The sequence below is a fragment of the Hippocampus comes genome, unplaced genomic scaffold (genome assembly GCF_001891065.2).
Source record: "Hippocampus comes isolate QL1 unplaced genomic scaffold, H_comes_QL1_v1.1 scaffold585, whole genome shotgun sequence".
NCBI classification, from domain to species: Eukaryota; Metazoa; Chordata; class Actinopteri; order Syngnathiformes; family Syngnathidae; genus Hippocampus; species Hippocampus comes.
Window position 1 is genome coordinate 311,995 of NW_017805408.1, and position 14,292 is coordinate 326,286.

A 14,292-nucleotide genomic window follows, 5' to 3' on the forward strand; every position below is an offset into this window, starting at 1 on the left:
TTTGTTTTTTTTTTTTTTGTTTTGTTTTTTGTTTTTTGTTTTTTACCCACAGGTACAGATGACGACTGACAGAACCCTTTCTACGAAGAAATACTTCCTGGACTACTGCGTATGTGTAAACCAGTGTCGTGGTTGCTGTTGCCATTTCCGAACGAAGCAGTAGAGGTCGCTGTTGGATTAGACTTCGTTGTAGTGAATCTCGTCGCGAGGCAAGAGCAGAGAAAAAGATTTTGGATAACGCAGTAGGGTTTTTTTTCATTGTATGGGGGGCAGGAAAGTGGGAATGGTTTTAATGCATGAAGATTTTTTTCACAGTAGGGGGTATTTTCGCCCATGTAGGTTTCGTTTTAGAGGAGTTTCACTGTATTGGAAATAAGAGCAAAGCATATAATACCCCTATACGCCGCAACTCTCCTGTTAACGTTACCGTACACACCTTGTGTTTCTATACAGTTTAGTGTCTTCGACGAATGCCCGGCTGTGTTTTATACCCAGTGTCGTGTCTCTGAGCAGTTAGCATTCTGAGCTCATAACAGTAACAGATGTCCCGCCCCCCCCAAAAAAAAAATCATTTTTACTCTACTGAGAATGCCTTCATCGCAGACCTGAAATATAAAATCCTCTGAAGTGTAACCGTGTGTGCCAGGAAACAGACGTTTGACATTCAGCTCCAAGGGAAAATTTCCACGAGTGTGAGAAAACTTGATTTATTTATTTATTTTGTTCATTCTCCATCAACCTATTATTGAGAGGATGAGGCACAGCTTTTAAAAGTGCATTAGGCGCAATTTTACATCCCTCTGAAGATCAAGTACACGATGTAAAACCGCACGTGCGTGCTTTGTCCGAGTGCTCACTGCGTCGGCACACTGGACCAATCTGCCGCATTGGATACCAAAGACGACTACGATACACGTAGGAAACAGGCCTTGGTTGGATGTGAGGAAATTCGGATTGGAGTGTTCACGCACCATTTTTCATGAGCGGTCTTAAGATGGCCCTAGAAGGCTCACTTGCGCTTTTTTTCTCGCACCGTGTACAGATCGTTGACACCGTGTGTCACATATTGAAGGCATCTCTTTTTTTTTCCTCTAACTTAGCCCTCAGTATGCCTCCAAATAAAGGAAAACTGCTCACGATAGTGTTTCTAGTAAAGCTAACGTTATTACTGTTTTTTGTTTTGTTTTTTTAAAGGAAATTATAGCAAAAAAGAAGAATGGTGAGACGGTTTGATTTGGCTAAATCTACTATCTTTACGTTTGTAGTCGTAATAATAAAGACATGTTAAAAAGAGAAATACTTAAATCGAGCAGTGGGGCGTGAGGAGTCCCGCTGTGAGTGTTCACCGCGTCGAGAGAACTGAAAGTGTTCCGCCTTCAGCCACATTACGGCAAAGTAGAAGTGAGTCTTTCGTGAAAGTAAGAGTAAACTTTACCGCTTGAAAATTTGTAGTTTAATATTTCCCTGTAAAATCCCCTTCCCTGACTTATCCTTGCCCGTCTTTCACTCACGTGACTACACAGCCTTGCTAGCGTTCACTGTGGACGCCGCTAGCACAAAATGGCCACCTCATCCGACAATGTAAAACGGGTCCGGACGCCGACAATACGTTGCACGCGTTTCATAATCGTCCAGTCCGCTTTTCGCTATTCGTATAACTTGATCCTGAGGTAGGAATCGAGTGGTAGGTTAACAGATTCAAGTCCTCCACTGTCGTTCCATGAAGTCATGTTCAAGCATTTAAAGTACAGTAATGGGTGCCTGGTTGTTCCTTTGTTGTTTTCCAGCGAACGGGCAGACACAATTTGTTGTCCTATCTTAACATATACATGACCAGTCAACCATAACTTAGCGCTTTTGAGGCGGTATCATATGTGACATGCCTCACTGGCTTTTCCTTCCCTTCAGACATAGAAACACACAATACAACCTCGATTATTTCCTCCCTTGCACTATTGCTTCCGAACAGGAAGAAAGTCCATTTCATGGTTTCCTCGAAAAACAGACGTGCTGAAATAAAGAAAGAAAAGGAATAGCGTGGAATCATTCCGCAATCCTTTCACCGTGTGTACGAAAAGCCGACCTTCCGCGACGCGTTCCGGGTTGATTTCATTTTGCTTTAATCACAAAGCATTTCAACAAAACTGATTAAAGGCTGTCAGCTGCCTCTCTCGGGACAACGATGGGATTGGCGGCGAGAAATGACAGCCACCTGATAACATTTCTCACTCATTGCTGCCAGATCTCACAAAGACAAAAAAAAAAACCCAACAATGTGGACTTCATATGGCCTTGTTTCGAGAATACCTCAGTGCTGTGGTATCCAGCCCTCACGGAGCGTGACTGCCTTTCTGCACTAAGAAGTAGCAAATTCCCAGAGTCCGCCAGCTCCACTGCTCCCTTTGCAAAATGCGCCCCCTGTTCTCCTCCCCACCCATATGCCTGCCTTCTTTTGCTCCCCCAGATTGGGAATTGGGGAAATTCCTCAGCCCGGTTAAATGACTCCTGATACACATGAAAAAAAAAAGGGGCTTCATTCTTTGTTAGATGTGAAACTCTAGACGTTGGGAAATGGCTTCAACTTCCTGTCATATGTAACACAGAGGAGGGAAAGATTTGCCATCTTTCTTCCCTCCAGAAATAAAATGCTGGGGAATTTATTTTATGATCAAAATGATGGCACAAAAACATTCTCAAGGATTCAAAAGATCCATCTTCGCAAAAGATCCAGATCGACAAATGCCTTTCGTGGTTCAGTTTTTCTGTTTTATAAAAATAGAATGAAGAGCTGGCAATTTGGAATCATGACTTTCCAAAGCCATCTTTTTTAGTTTGACTCAAGAGGTTCTTCAAAATAAAAAAAAAAAAAACAAAGCCTTACTGGAAACTGTTGACTAACTCACAATTCATCAAATTCCCTTTTCAATTTGATACATCTACGGCCTTTTTGCATGTGAAGCGTGCTGAGCTTTGAATAATGACAAATGAGGATGCAAAGTTCACACTGGGGGTGCTTACAAACACAATACCACTAAAGGTTTCTCATGTTTCCGTGCAGTTATTTGACCCTTGGTTCAGGGCACCAGAACGGGTGCATCTATATACCCGTAGAACTATTCTTGGCACCAAGACGCTCTAGTTCTCCCTTGATGGAGGCATATGCCGCGTACATGAGAAGCAAGGGCCCCAGAACCGTCTTGTCTGGTGTGTGGTTAGGCAAAAATGAATCACGGCTGGCTTGAAAGCTGAGAAAGATCTCCGCTTCACAGAAGGAGGGAAGATGTGTAGCGGTGAGCAAGAAAGAAACAAGGTCTCTCTTCATCTCTGTTTCTGGGGTGGTTAAATGGAAAATCCCCAATTATTTGTCGGGAAATGTTGGCCTTTGACCCCATTTCCATTTCCGATTTTGATTATTAGACATGCTGGCCTGCTGGTCGGCTGGTTGGCACGTCGGCCTCGCAGTGCAGAGGTGCAGGGTTCGATTCTGGCTCCGGCTTTCCTGTGTGGAGTTTTCATGTTCTCCCCTTGCCTGTGTGGGTTTTTTGCGGGTACTCCGGTTTCCTCCCACGTTCCAAACACATGCATGGCAGGCTGATTGAACACTCCAAATTGTCGCGAGGTGTGAGTGTGAGCGCACATGTGCCCTGCGATTGGCTGGCAACAGGTACATTTGTGAAGACATTTTTTTTTCAGTGGGTATTTTTTTTTTTTTTTTACCCGCTGTTTATGAGTAGTTGGAGCTGTTTATGGGCCGTCAACTTTTGCAGCATATCATTATTTTATTTCTACCTGCCCCAAATGACTTTTTGATACTGCTATCGCCATTCCAACTTCGGAGGTTGCTAACCTGTTTGCAACGAGAGCACCGCGTGACACCCAAAATGATATTCAAGTCAGCAAAATTTTGATTCCGAATTCAACCGACTCTCTCAAATGCATTCAATAAAGCCGCAAATGATGACTAAAGTGCTCGGACTTGACGTGGCGACGATGGCTTCCAGCTGAGATCGATCATTCCGTCCTATAAACCTCTGCCGCCCACGCTTCACCTTTGCCCGGGACACATAAAGACACACACAGAAAGTGCGGCGACACAAACTCCCAAATGATCGTGAGCACATATGCTCCAGACGTTGTTGGTTTAACCTGCGCGGTGACCCGATATACGCCGTCCACACTCACACACAAACAGGTTCAAAAAGAGACAAGCATACTGGATGATCAACTGTTGCAGCACATTTGGGCACAATGCTGTTCACATTTTTTTATTTTAACGAATAAAAGCGCAGCCTGGAATTTGTTTCGTTTTATGTATCTGACGATAATGAGGTTTTATGAATGTGAATGGTTGTTGTTTAAAAAAGCCTTTGTAGTTTTTGTGCCCTTTATCAAGTAATGCGAAATACTACCCGTGTGACGCACAAGTGTTTCCGTTTGGGTGCATTAAAGGGTTAAAGTTCGGTCACGTGGTATCAATCCCCGCCCCCAAAAAATGTGTCATGACTTCATTGCAATTAACAGCAATGCCTCTATAAGGTGTGAAGGGAGGGGCTGTTAGAAAGTTCTATTCGGGTTGAGTAGTTTCCCCATCAGCGCCTGCTGTGAGCTGCACCCTTCAAGTGCTCAGTTGTTCCAGGGGCACTTTATTTCTCTCACACCTCCGGGCCGGGTCTGCTTTTCACTGTCACTTTATCGCTGCAAGTGCATGCTTGGCATCAACTCTTGCTAGCGTGTGAACTGGCGTTGCGGAAAATTAACGGCAAGGTGTTGGGTACGCATTCTTTTAGTACCAAAGTCTTGCTTATTTCCTTTTTTTCTGGCAATCTAGCCATACTCCCCCAAAAAAACAAAAAAAAAACAAAACATCCTTTCTTTGCGACATTAACACCTTGCTGTAAATGTGCTTGAGGATTGAATGGGACGTGATTCCTCGGTCTAACTTGTAGCTCTGGTAAAATTCCCCATGATGGCCGAAAGCCAAAAGGTGGTAGAGTGAAAGAGAAGCAGATGGAGCGATGGCATGCAAGGTGGGGGGAGGAGGATGATTTTGCCGCTTTGTTGACTGATCTGATGCAATCCCCGCTGCAGCAATTGAATATCCATCCAAGCCTTTGCTTAAGAGGATTTGCACTCGGAGGGGGGAGTTGGAAGGCCATGGGGACTACAGTGGGGGGGCATGATGGCATCGATGAAAAAGACATCCGCAAACTTAAAAAAAAAGGATTGAGTAAACAAAAAATGACGAAGCAAAATCGAAAGAGATTTTTTTGGTCAGACAATATGCTCTGCGTCACGTGTCGGCTATTTGACGAGAATAAGGATGTGAGCAAGGCTGATAGGGAAGTCAATTCTGTCAAAAAAAAAAAAAAAAAGGAATCAAAAGAAACTAGCATAGCGAGTGTGACATGACAGGAGAGGTGTGACAGGTGCTGCTCTCTGATCCCATTATCTGGGGCTAATCCTGCCTCGGCGGTGAGCACGTTTGTAAGTTTGTTGGCAAACGCACTGGCGCGTGTGTTTACGTCGACGAAGCTGAACAAAGGGGAAAATGGCCTTTGTCATGTGCAGATTCACAACGCGCTTGTATGATCAGAGGGTGTGTCATTTTGACCGTATGACCGAAACGTTTCGCGGTCATACGTCAGCTCATCTGCAATGCGGTGAGGAGGCGTCATCGTGTCGCTCTAATCCAGTCTGGCCCGCGAATGCCTGATGATGAAAAATATTAAGGCCCTGGAGATGGAAAATATCTGTTGTAAGACACACTCTAATCCTCCTTTAATCAACCCCTGACAAAGTGGCACCGAGAAATGGCTGATATTGCAAAAAAATTAAAATAGATACAAAAAAATAACATCCCACAGAAAAATATTGGACCACTTCACCTCAAATTAAGATATGTACATGTTACATGTTGGAGACGCTATCTCTGAAGGAGTTGTATTTTTGTGTCAATCACTTCTTTTTGTTTGTGGAGTTAAAAAAAAAAAAATCATAACCTTTCATGACCTTTGTCAGTTTTTGTTTAGTCTGCCCCTCACTGGCCAGGTATGGCTACTGCATTTAGAGGTGTGCCCTCCTTGATTGGGTCAAAGGTTAAAAGCAAGATGGCCGCCTTCAGGCAGGGTGTGTGGACAAAGAGTTAGCCATGCAAGCAGGCCTCTGGGGTTCGGTGAGGATTTTCAAAGCATTATTTGAAAGCAGCATCGACAGTCTACGTGATTTCAAGCTTGGAAGTTCAGTTTCGTTTCTTCCTTCTCAAGTTAACTACCCGTCCGCACATCGGCAACTTGACTCCTGACCTCGTTGGCCGAACAAACAAATGGTGAGAGAACACTTTGAAATTGCTACTTGTGATACTCTCAAAAGACTCTTGGTCGGTTTTTGCCATCAAATTTAGCAAATACAAGCACTGACATTTATACTAACTGAATGTTAGCTTCATACATATCAATGTGCGGGACACTTAATAGCAGTTGTTGGGTACGTGCGTGACTTCTGTCATCTCCAAAAGACACGACTGATTTCATTGCAAGGTATTCAGGGGATGTAATATGTTTCCTACCAAGTAAAGCAAAACCATTTTTTCCACACGAGTGTATTTCAACCTCCGCACGTGCATTCAGGACGAAGATTAGGAACTAAATTCCATCACCTAAACATATTTTGGAATATGTCTGCCATATTTTCTAGTTGGGTACATTTCCAGTTCTTTCCCCGTGCTGTTATTAAGTAAGAATGTGTGGTTTAAAAAAAATAATAATTCAGGCTGGTTTTCCTCAAAGGTCCTAAAACAACACAATGTTCTCATAGACTGCTCCACCCAGGGCTCCAGGTTTACTTTACCGCTTTTTTTTTTCTTAACTAAGATGGTGGTGTCAAGTCAGTGGAAAATAAAATTACGGAGAATTTAAGTGACATCATTGACGCAAGTCTAATGGGAAAGCTGGGGATAGAGCCACTATCAAAACCACGCCAGGCGACAGATGTTTACAGCAGCATTTGCACTTAAGGTCTGACAAAAAGTTCGACTAAAAGCCTCGCACGGTCACCGAATCAAACGGAGCTAAGTGCAAGCCCACTAAATGGAAGCAGAACTATATGCAATCAGGTGAATTTGTCGGCAGCGATGTTCATCTGCCATGAACAGATGTTGCGAGATTCGCCTTCACCAGATGCTTTCAAGCACTGCAGTTTCAAGTCAATTACAGAAAAGCTCTCTCTAATCGTAGCGTGTAGTTATGTCACCACCAAAAGTCGGCTAGATTTTAGACCAGCTAAATGCCAGTCTAAGTTGTGGCGCAAGTGGTGTATACGTCGGTACTGTATGTTGTACATTGTGTAATTGTATATAATTTTTTTTTTGTCATAGTTTTTCCACCCAAAAATGGTATTTATCGGCGATGGACGTGTGAACAATGATGGCTGTTGAACATCGGTCGACACGTCAAGTCTTTCGAAGCTTGCAAGGAAACCTTGAGGAGCAGGTACACTGACTACTTCCTGGATTTCACCTATTCTGGGTTCATTTTGCAACGTACATGCCATGTAGACAACCCTCTGCGCAGTTAAATCCAAAACGTGACTTTTTTAACTCAGCGTGTACTTATTTTCTTTCGAAAATCAAAACACGTTCCGTGCGGCACGCATGATTTGGTTTCTAAGGCTGCGCGCCAAGTGATAGACCAAGTCTGCCTGAATAATGGCGCACTGGTGTGGCGGGTTATTCTGCTGAAAGGGTTTAACAGCAGACAGCATTCGAAGGCACAGATGGCCGTTAACTGTGTGCATTAGTCAAGATTAATTTGCCGGCTCCAAGTCATTGCAAAAAAAAACAAAAAAAAACTATCTGAGTATTCGGCTTGTATCATCATAGATTACAACTGCATCTTGACAGGAGAAAAGTAACATTGACACACAATATGTGCCAATTATGGATAATCTGTAGTCAGTACTGCAGTTGCTTGTCGCTAGCAAACGGATAAGAGCATCATGGGGGGGAAAAAAATGCAGCGCCTTTCATATTTTTGATCTCAACTATTAAATGTTAATTTAAGAGCATAACAGTGCAAATGAACATCTGGATATGAATCGGTTGGGCGACTCCTTCGCATTAAAATACAGAACTGAAATGAATTGGAATATGTTTATTTAATTTTTTTTTTAATGGCCATATGCTTGAGATTAAAAAGGCACAAATCATAAACGTGAAACATTTTGTGTCAAGAATGACCCGTTTGGGGTATTAGTTGAAACGTAACGATTTTCGACTCAAATTGCAGCTGCAACAAAAATGAGCGGCGAATGAATATTGATGATATTTACTGCATGGGCTATGTTGACACACCGCCCTGCGTTGGCGTTTTGTGAAATGTTCTTATCGTGAAATCTTACGTGGGCTCAGCGCTTTTTTTTTTTTTTTTTGAGACCACCAATTATTTTCATGCAAATGCTTCCAAATGAAGCGACTTCCATTAAGTGTAATTTGCGGCCGGGGTGTACAACCCACATCGAGGCCCTAATTTACTCAACTCGTGTGCTGTTTTGAAACGCGCTTCGGGGTGATGGAATGGAAACGCCACACGTTGGAGTACAGTCCAGATTTTTGGTTTAATTCGTTTTACTGATGATTAAAAAAAAAAAAAAAAATTAAGTACGTTGGAGCAAGCACAGATGTGTGAAATGGGTAGTTTGCCATGTTCCACAGCGATCTTGGAATGGGAAAAAAAATCAAGCTGATGTCATGGCTTTAAAAGACAGTAGTTTTTGGACAGTTCGAAGGAACACATGTGGCTCGCAGATTATTAGCCATTAAATAGAACAAAGTCAGTTCCACACGCAGCATTTGATTTTTTTTTTTTTTTTTTTAAACACGCGCAACGGCACTCGCGTAGATCCAAAAATATATTATCGCTCGAACTGTAGTGACCCGGCTTTTATGCGCCTTGACATCTCAGGGTGATGAGGCAACCGGGCCATGTGTTTCTTATTTTGATGAAAACTTGCCCCGCTTTCCATTTCCAGACACGTATTTTTCTTTCGTACAGTAGATGAAAAGCAACGGTCAAGCTCATGAACTTTAAAAGCGAGAGGCTCCGCGACCGAGCACAATTGAATCGTTAAAGTTGAAGATTTTTTTTTTTTTTTTGAGGAATAAGAATTAGCTTTGTGTGAATGATAAACTTTTACGTGTCTTTTTCTTCGATCCTTTCCACACTTCGCACAACAAACAGGCAGTCAGATCCTCTTTTGGTAAAGTCCTGCACAGCAAAAGGGAGACACGCTTCACACTTATCACCCCCCCCCCCCCCCACCCCCACACCCACACCTAGGGACAATTCTGTCATCGGTCGGAGACTCCCCTTCTCAAATAATACTCATTGTTAGCATAAAACCTCAAGGCGTTCTCCTAGAAAGCACACAATGTCAGGAAAAGCCTGCTAGAACATCTAAACTCCATTTGGGTTGATGTGTTTGACCCGTGGCTCATTTAAGTCGAATGTTTAAGCCTTTCATGCACCCTGTAACCTGATAACATGATAAGCTGTCCACTGTAGTAACCGCCGTCCCTGAAGGGGTTAAATACTTGACCATGAAAAAAACCAAAGCGCATCACAATAGGAACATGGGGGTTGCAGGGGGGGGGGGGGTCCACACGTAAAAACACACATTGTCATCACTGTCTTGACTATTTGTGACTGCTAAAAGCCTCTTTCCAATGTGTCAATAAGACAGAGGGTGGAAGGGAAGGGCGATAGGGGTAAGGGGCGGGGGCTGTATAGGAAACATTATAGCAACCCCCTTACCAACATGTATACGTCCAACAGATGTTTGCAAACCCAGTGCACCCCCCACCCCACCCCAACTAGATGGAAAGAACTGAATGAGGTGGGGGGAAAAAAAAATGACAGCAGCCGTGCGCCCTGTCATGCCATGCCACAATCCTTGACATTTTGTTCAATCGGACTTCCCTGTGAGTCAAACTGAAACAACACATTTAAGATCGACGTAAACACATTATTCCGGCTACTAATTGCAAATCAAAATGTTTTTTTTTTTTTTAAATTGCCACCTGGATAATTCAAGCTAGCTAGCTAGGTAGCTAGCATGCTAGGTTGCTTGCATGCTAGCTAGCTAGCTAGGTAGCTAGCTAGCTTTCAAGCAATCAATCTTCATTTGTGACGCGTCAATGCGATGATGTCATCTTTCCGTGTAAAAGGGGCAGACAGGAACAAGACACGGGAGTCAACATTGTTGTTTGTGGATCAGTGAGCATCTGCTTGAGTGACAAAGCAGGAGTTTGCGCTCGGACGGAAAAGGAGCAGGGTGACTGAAACGGTTGCGTTGTCAGTGGTCTAGCGGGGCCATCGCTTCCGATTCTTGTCTAAGGTCCATTTAAAGATTGCATAACGTATGGCAGGCCGGGCCCAAGCGAATTACGCCCCCTGAAGCGTTTGGACGTCAGAAAATCGAGGTGGCTCCCTGCAGGGTAGCAACAACAGGCATCCCGTTTGACGGCGGCGTATTTATTTCGAAAAGAAACCAAAGCGGTGCGATAAAGCACAATCACAAGCATGGAATAGGGAAGGTGGGGAAGGTCTGCTTCTTCAGTTTGAGGAGTTCTCAGTTAATGCAAAATAAAAAGCTCATCATTAAATATACAACAGCAGAGGCTGCAGTCACAGCACAGCATCTGGCTTCTTTTTCGATGAGACGGCGTGTGACTTCATTTCAACCGTCCATCAAAACATTGATGCACCAAACTTTTTCTAGCTTGCTCATCTTGTGTTCTTTTATTTTTTAATTTTTTTAATTCATCAGGAAAAAGGCGCATGTAGACACCTAATTTAGCCACTGAAAGGTCCACGCTTTCCCAACAAAGCCCTGTGTCTTCTTTCCGCAGCCTGGGAAAGAGTGTCATCAACAAACACGGAGATTGAGTCCAAGTGCATCCGAAAGTAAATGACGTGTGAAAATATATTTTGCGCACAGTGTAAGTTGGGCGGAAGGTCAGCCCGCAAGGGCTCATTTCATTGCCACCAAATCAGCAGATGCAAAGCTATCATTTAAAGCGGAAAATGAAGCCCGAAAACTCCTTCGGGCCCGAGATGATCGCAATACAAAGCAGGCGAGTTTTTTTTAACTCTTTCAAATGTGGGTTCCGCTTAATGCCCGTTCACCCTTGAAGTAACATTTAGCGAAAGGCTCCTCCTTATTTTTTCTATTGACAATTTTGAAGGTAGTTTAGTCGTTTATCAAAGTAATCTGACCTCATAGGCTCTTTTGAGAAAATTGCTGAGAGAACTTTCACCTTCAGATTGCGTTCACCACATGACTGCCTCGGTCTTAAATCCCCCTCGTCTTGAACACAATCATCGCAAGTCATTTCTGGTCCATTACTGACAATATTTGTTTGGTTTTGGTTGTTTTGCGTTCTACTTTATATGTACATATTCGGAGAATCTGTACAGATGTGATAGATTACAATTCATTTGCGGTATGTTACGGAATGTTGACGATTTAATTTGGAAGTTATTCCCACCACAACTTCTGTGTTTAAATGGATGAGCGATCAAACAAGTGGAAACTGGTTTAGTGGTCTACTGAAATGTTAAAAAAATAAATTAATTAATTAAAAAAAAAACATTGGTCCTTTCCATCGACACGGAACGTTTAATGAGTAGAAGGCAGCAAAACACTTTCGAGCCCAAGCTTTGATTTTTGTCAACAGCTTTCATGATGGTGACATCAACTCCGAGGGATGGCGTTTTATCCACGTGCTCAAATAGCCATCCAATAATGCCCATGACGTTTGCTAATTAAAACACAAACAAATGAGCCGAAAGCAGGTTATCTACCACAAGTCGACCGTTGCGCCAAAAGACAATCAATGTTATGTGTCGAGTGACGGAGGGGGGGGCTTTCGAGGACGCTGATCAGGTTAAAGTATATGTGATTTATTTGCAAGACATCCTATGTAAAGCTCGGGGAAAAACGAGCTACATTTCTTTTACGCTTGCATGAAATCCGATACTGTAACCAATACTATATTTAAACGCGCGCTGTCTCAATGGTGTCGTTGAACAGGGACTGTTTATGCTAACAGTCACATGAGGGCAACACCAGGGTCAAACATGAATATGCACAGTCAAATGTAACCTCGTCAAAACATCAAAACAAAGTCCTGGAGTGTCTGATGTGGCTAATTGGACCACCAGTTTGGACACAAGACCAGGCAGTGGGCCAGGCGGCAAGTCCCAACCCACAGGGAAACAACAGGAGTGGGGGGGATCGGCAGTAATGACAGGCGGCGAAATCTGCCACTGCAACCACCAGGCTAATTTGAAATGGGCTGCACGCAGATACTTGAAGGCAGTGCTTGAAGACACCCGCGTGATGTAACACGCCGCCAACGCAAAGGCAAACTTCAAAATAAAAGCCAATAGAATAGACTTAGCAGGCTTTTATTTTGAAGTTGGCTCACACGGCGGAGCGATGGCTCGCTTGTCTTTTTGACATTTTGGTATGCCTTATCACAGATGCTATTGCATGCGTAGATGGTACCAACGGCAACACAAAGTCACCCCGAAATGATATCCAATTGCTAATGTAGGATGCTAAGAAACCGCAAGTTAATTATGCCGTCACTGTACGATACAGCGCGAGTCTCCGCCGTTCGAGGACAGCAGCTAGCTGCTAACGACGAGTGCCCAGCTAGCAACAGCAAGTAGTCAGACAGCTTTGGCTTTGTTTTCTTTCATTTATTCTTTTTCAAAGATGTGGACATAGACTAGTTTGTAATTCACTCTCCGTGTTTACAGAAAAACGATGCGCCTGAAATTTCACTTTGAGTTATTTTTCATTCGCGGTTCTTTTTCATTCTTTTCTGATAAAATAAGAAGGTATCCTGCCTTGCTTTGCACTTAAAAGTTATTTTCCAAAAATCTTGTGATGACGAAACCCGTTAATCGTACTTGTGAAGAGCAGCCAGCTAACTGTAACGTTGGCGCTTCTGACTCACTTGTTGCGAGCCATGTCAACATTAATTGCACAGAACAAGAGTGGCCAGACTGTTGGTCAAATGACCAAATAACATATTAATTAGTGTACAATTTATTTCTTCAATTTTTGATTTATTAGTTGGTTAACTTAATGATCTGCTGTTACCCACTGCCTAATTTTCCTGGGAATAGTCGCATAAGGGGAGTACCGACATTTTATTTTTAATCCACTTAAAGCATTGCTTGGCATCCAGATCAACAAAGGAAAGGTGAAAAAAGGACAGTGTCAATCAAAATAATATCAGCATCTTTTTCGGCAGGATGTGTGTTATATTTTTGCATTGGCTCGATCTCATTAGAATCTGTGTTTGTAATGCTGTCACCACTTAAGTTTGTTGTAAAACGTGATTTCAGCTGGTTTATTTGTATTCCACTGAAAGTCATACTCGAATTTTAAGACATGCTTATTATGAGATTTAAGCGTTTCTTTCCTGACGTCACGTTATCAATGGCACGTGACGCCTTGATTTATTTATTTTTTAAATAAGCATCCAAGCAGTGTTTAACTTGACACGTGAGTACATTTAAACCCATCGAAGATTAAAATTCTGCACACCGTGAGTTGCTTTTTAGCTCAACAGCCGATTTTGAGATGCTGAGTGAATCAGCGCGTCGTCGGTGTACGATTGATCAGACGACCTAAAAAAAAAAAAAGCGATATTTCGCATCATAATGTCGAAAATATCCGTCGGTCTGGAGTTGACCTGCAAGTTGCTTTCTTCCCCTCCACAACGCTCCACTCAACACCCGTTTTAGAGTTGCTCTTCACAAACTTACCCTTTCCCCGGAGAGGTAGACTGCCAAGCCGAGGGTCAAAATGAAGCAAACGTTCCTCATTATTCCGGGTTTTTCTTTTTTTGGCGGAGGGTAGTGCTGCAAAGCAAGCGAAATGCCGTCTTTTCCCCGTCCCTTACTTCGCTTTGCTTTCCACGTCTGGCTCCAAACTCCTGTCGTTTCTCTCGTGGGACCACTACCGGATACGTGTTGCGTTTGTTTGTTTTTTTTTTAATTCCACCCCCCTGCTGCTTCTCGTGTAGTTTGGTTCGTATGCCGAGTCTTAGTACGTTTGACAAATAAATGCAGAAATAAAGCGGGGAATAAGAGCAAAGTCCTTCGCGCGCTGCCTTGGTTGGTAAAATCCACGCGAGACGCGTTGGTCGAGCTGCTCTCTCTCTCTCTCTCTCTCTCTCTCTCTCTCTCCCATTCCAGACTCATTCCCCCAGACCCAACG

At 43.2% G+C, this 14,292-nt stretch overlaps 1 protein-coding gene across 1 annotated transcript in view; it reads right to left on the reverse strand.

The window, feature by feature from the left end:
- sdc2 (syndecan 2) overlaps positions 1 to 14,250 on the reverse strand; it is a 25,024-nt gene extending 10,774 nt beyond the window's left edge. The window contains exon 1 of the mRNA XM_019873669.1: positions 13,839 to 14,250. Within this exon, the coding sequence (XP_019729228.1) occupies positions 13,839 to 13,898 (60 nt within the window). The 5' untranslated portion in view covers positions 13,899 to 14,250. The remainder of the gene's footprint in view (positions 1 to 13,838) is intronic.
- Positions 14,251 to 14,292: the final 42 nt, after the last annotated feature.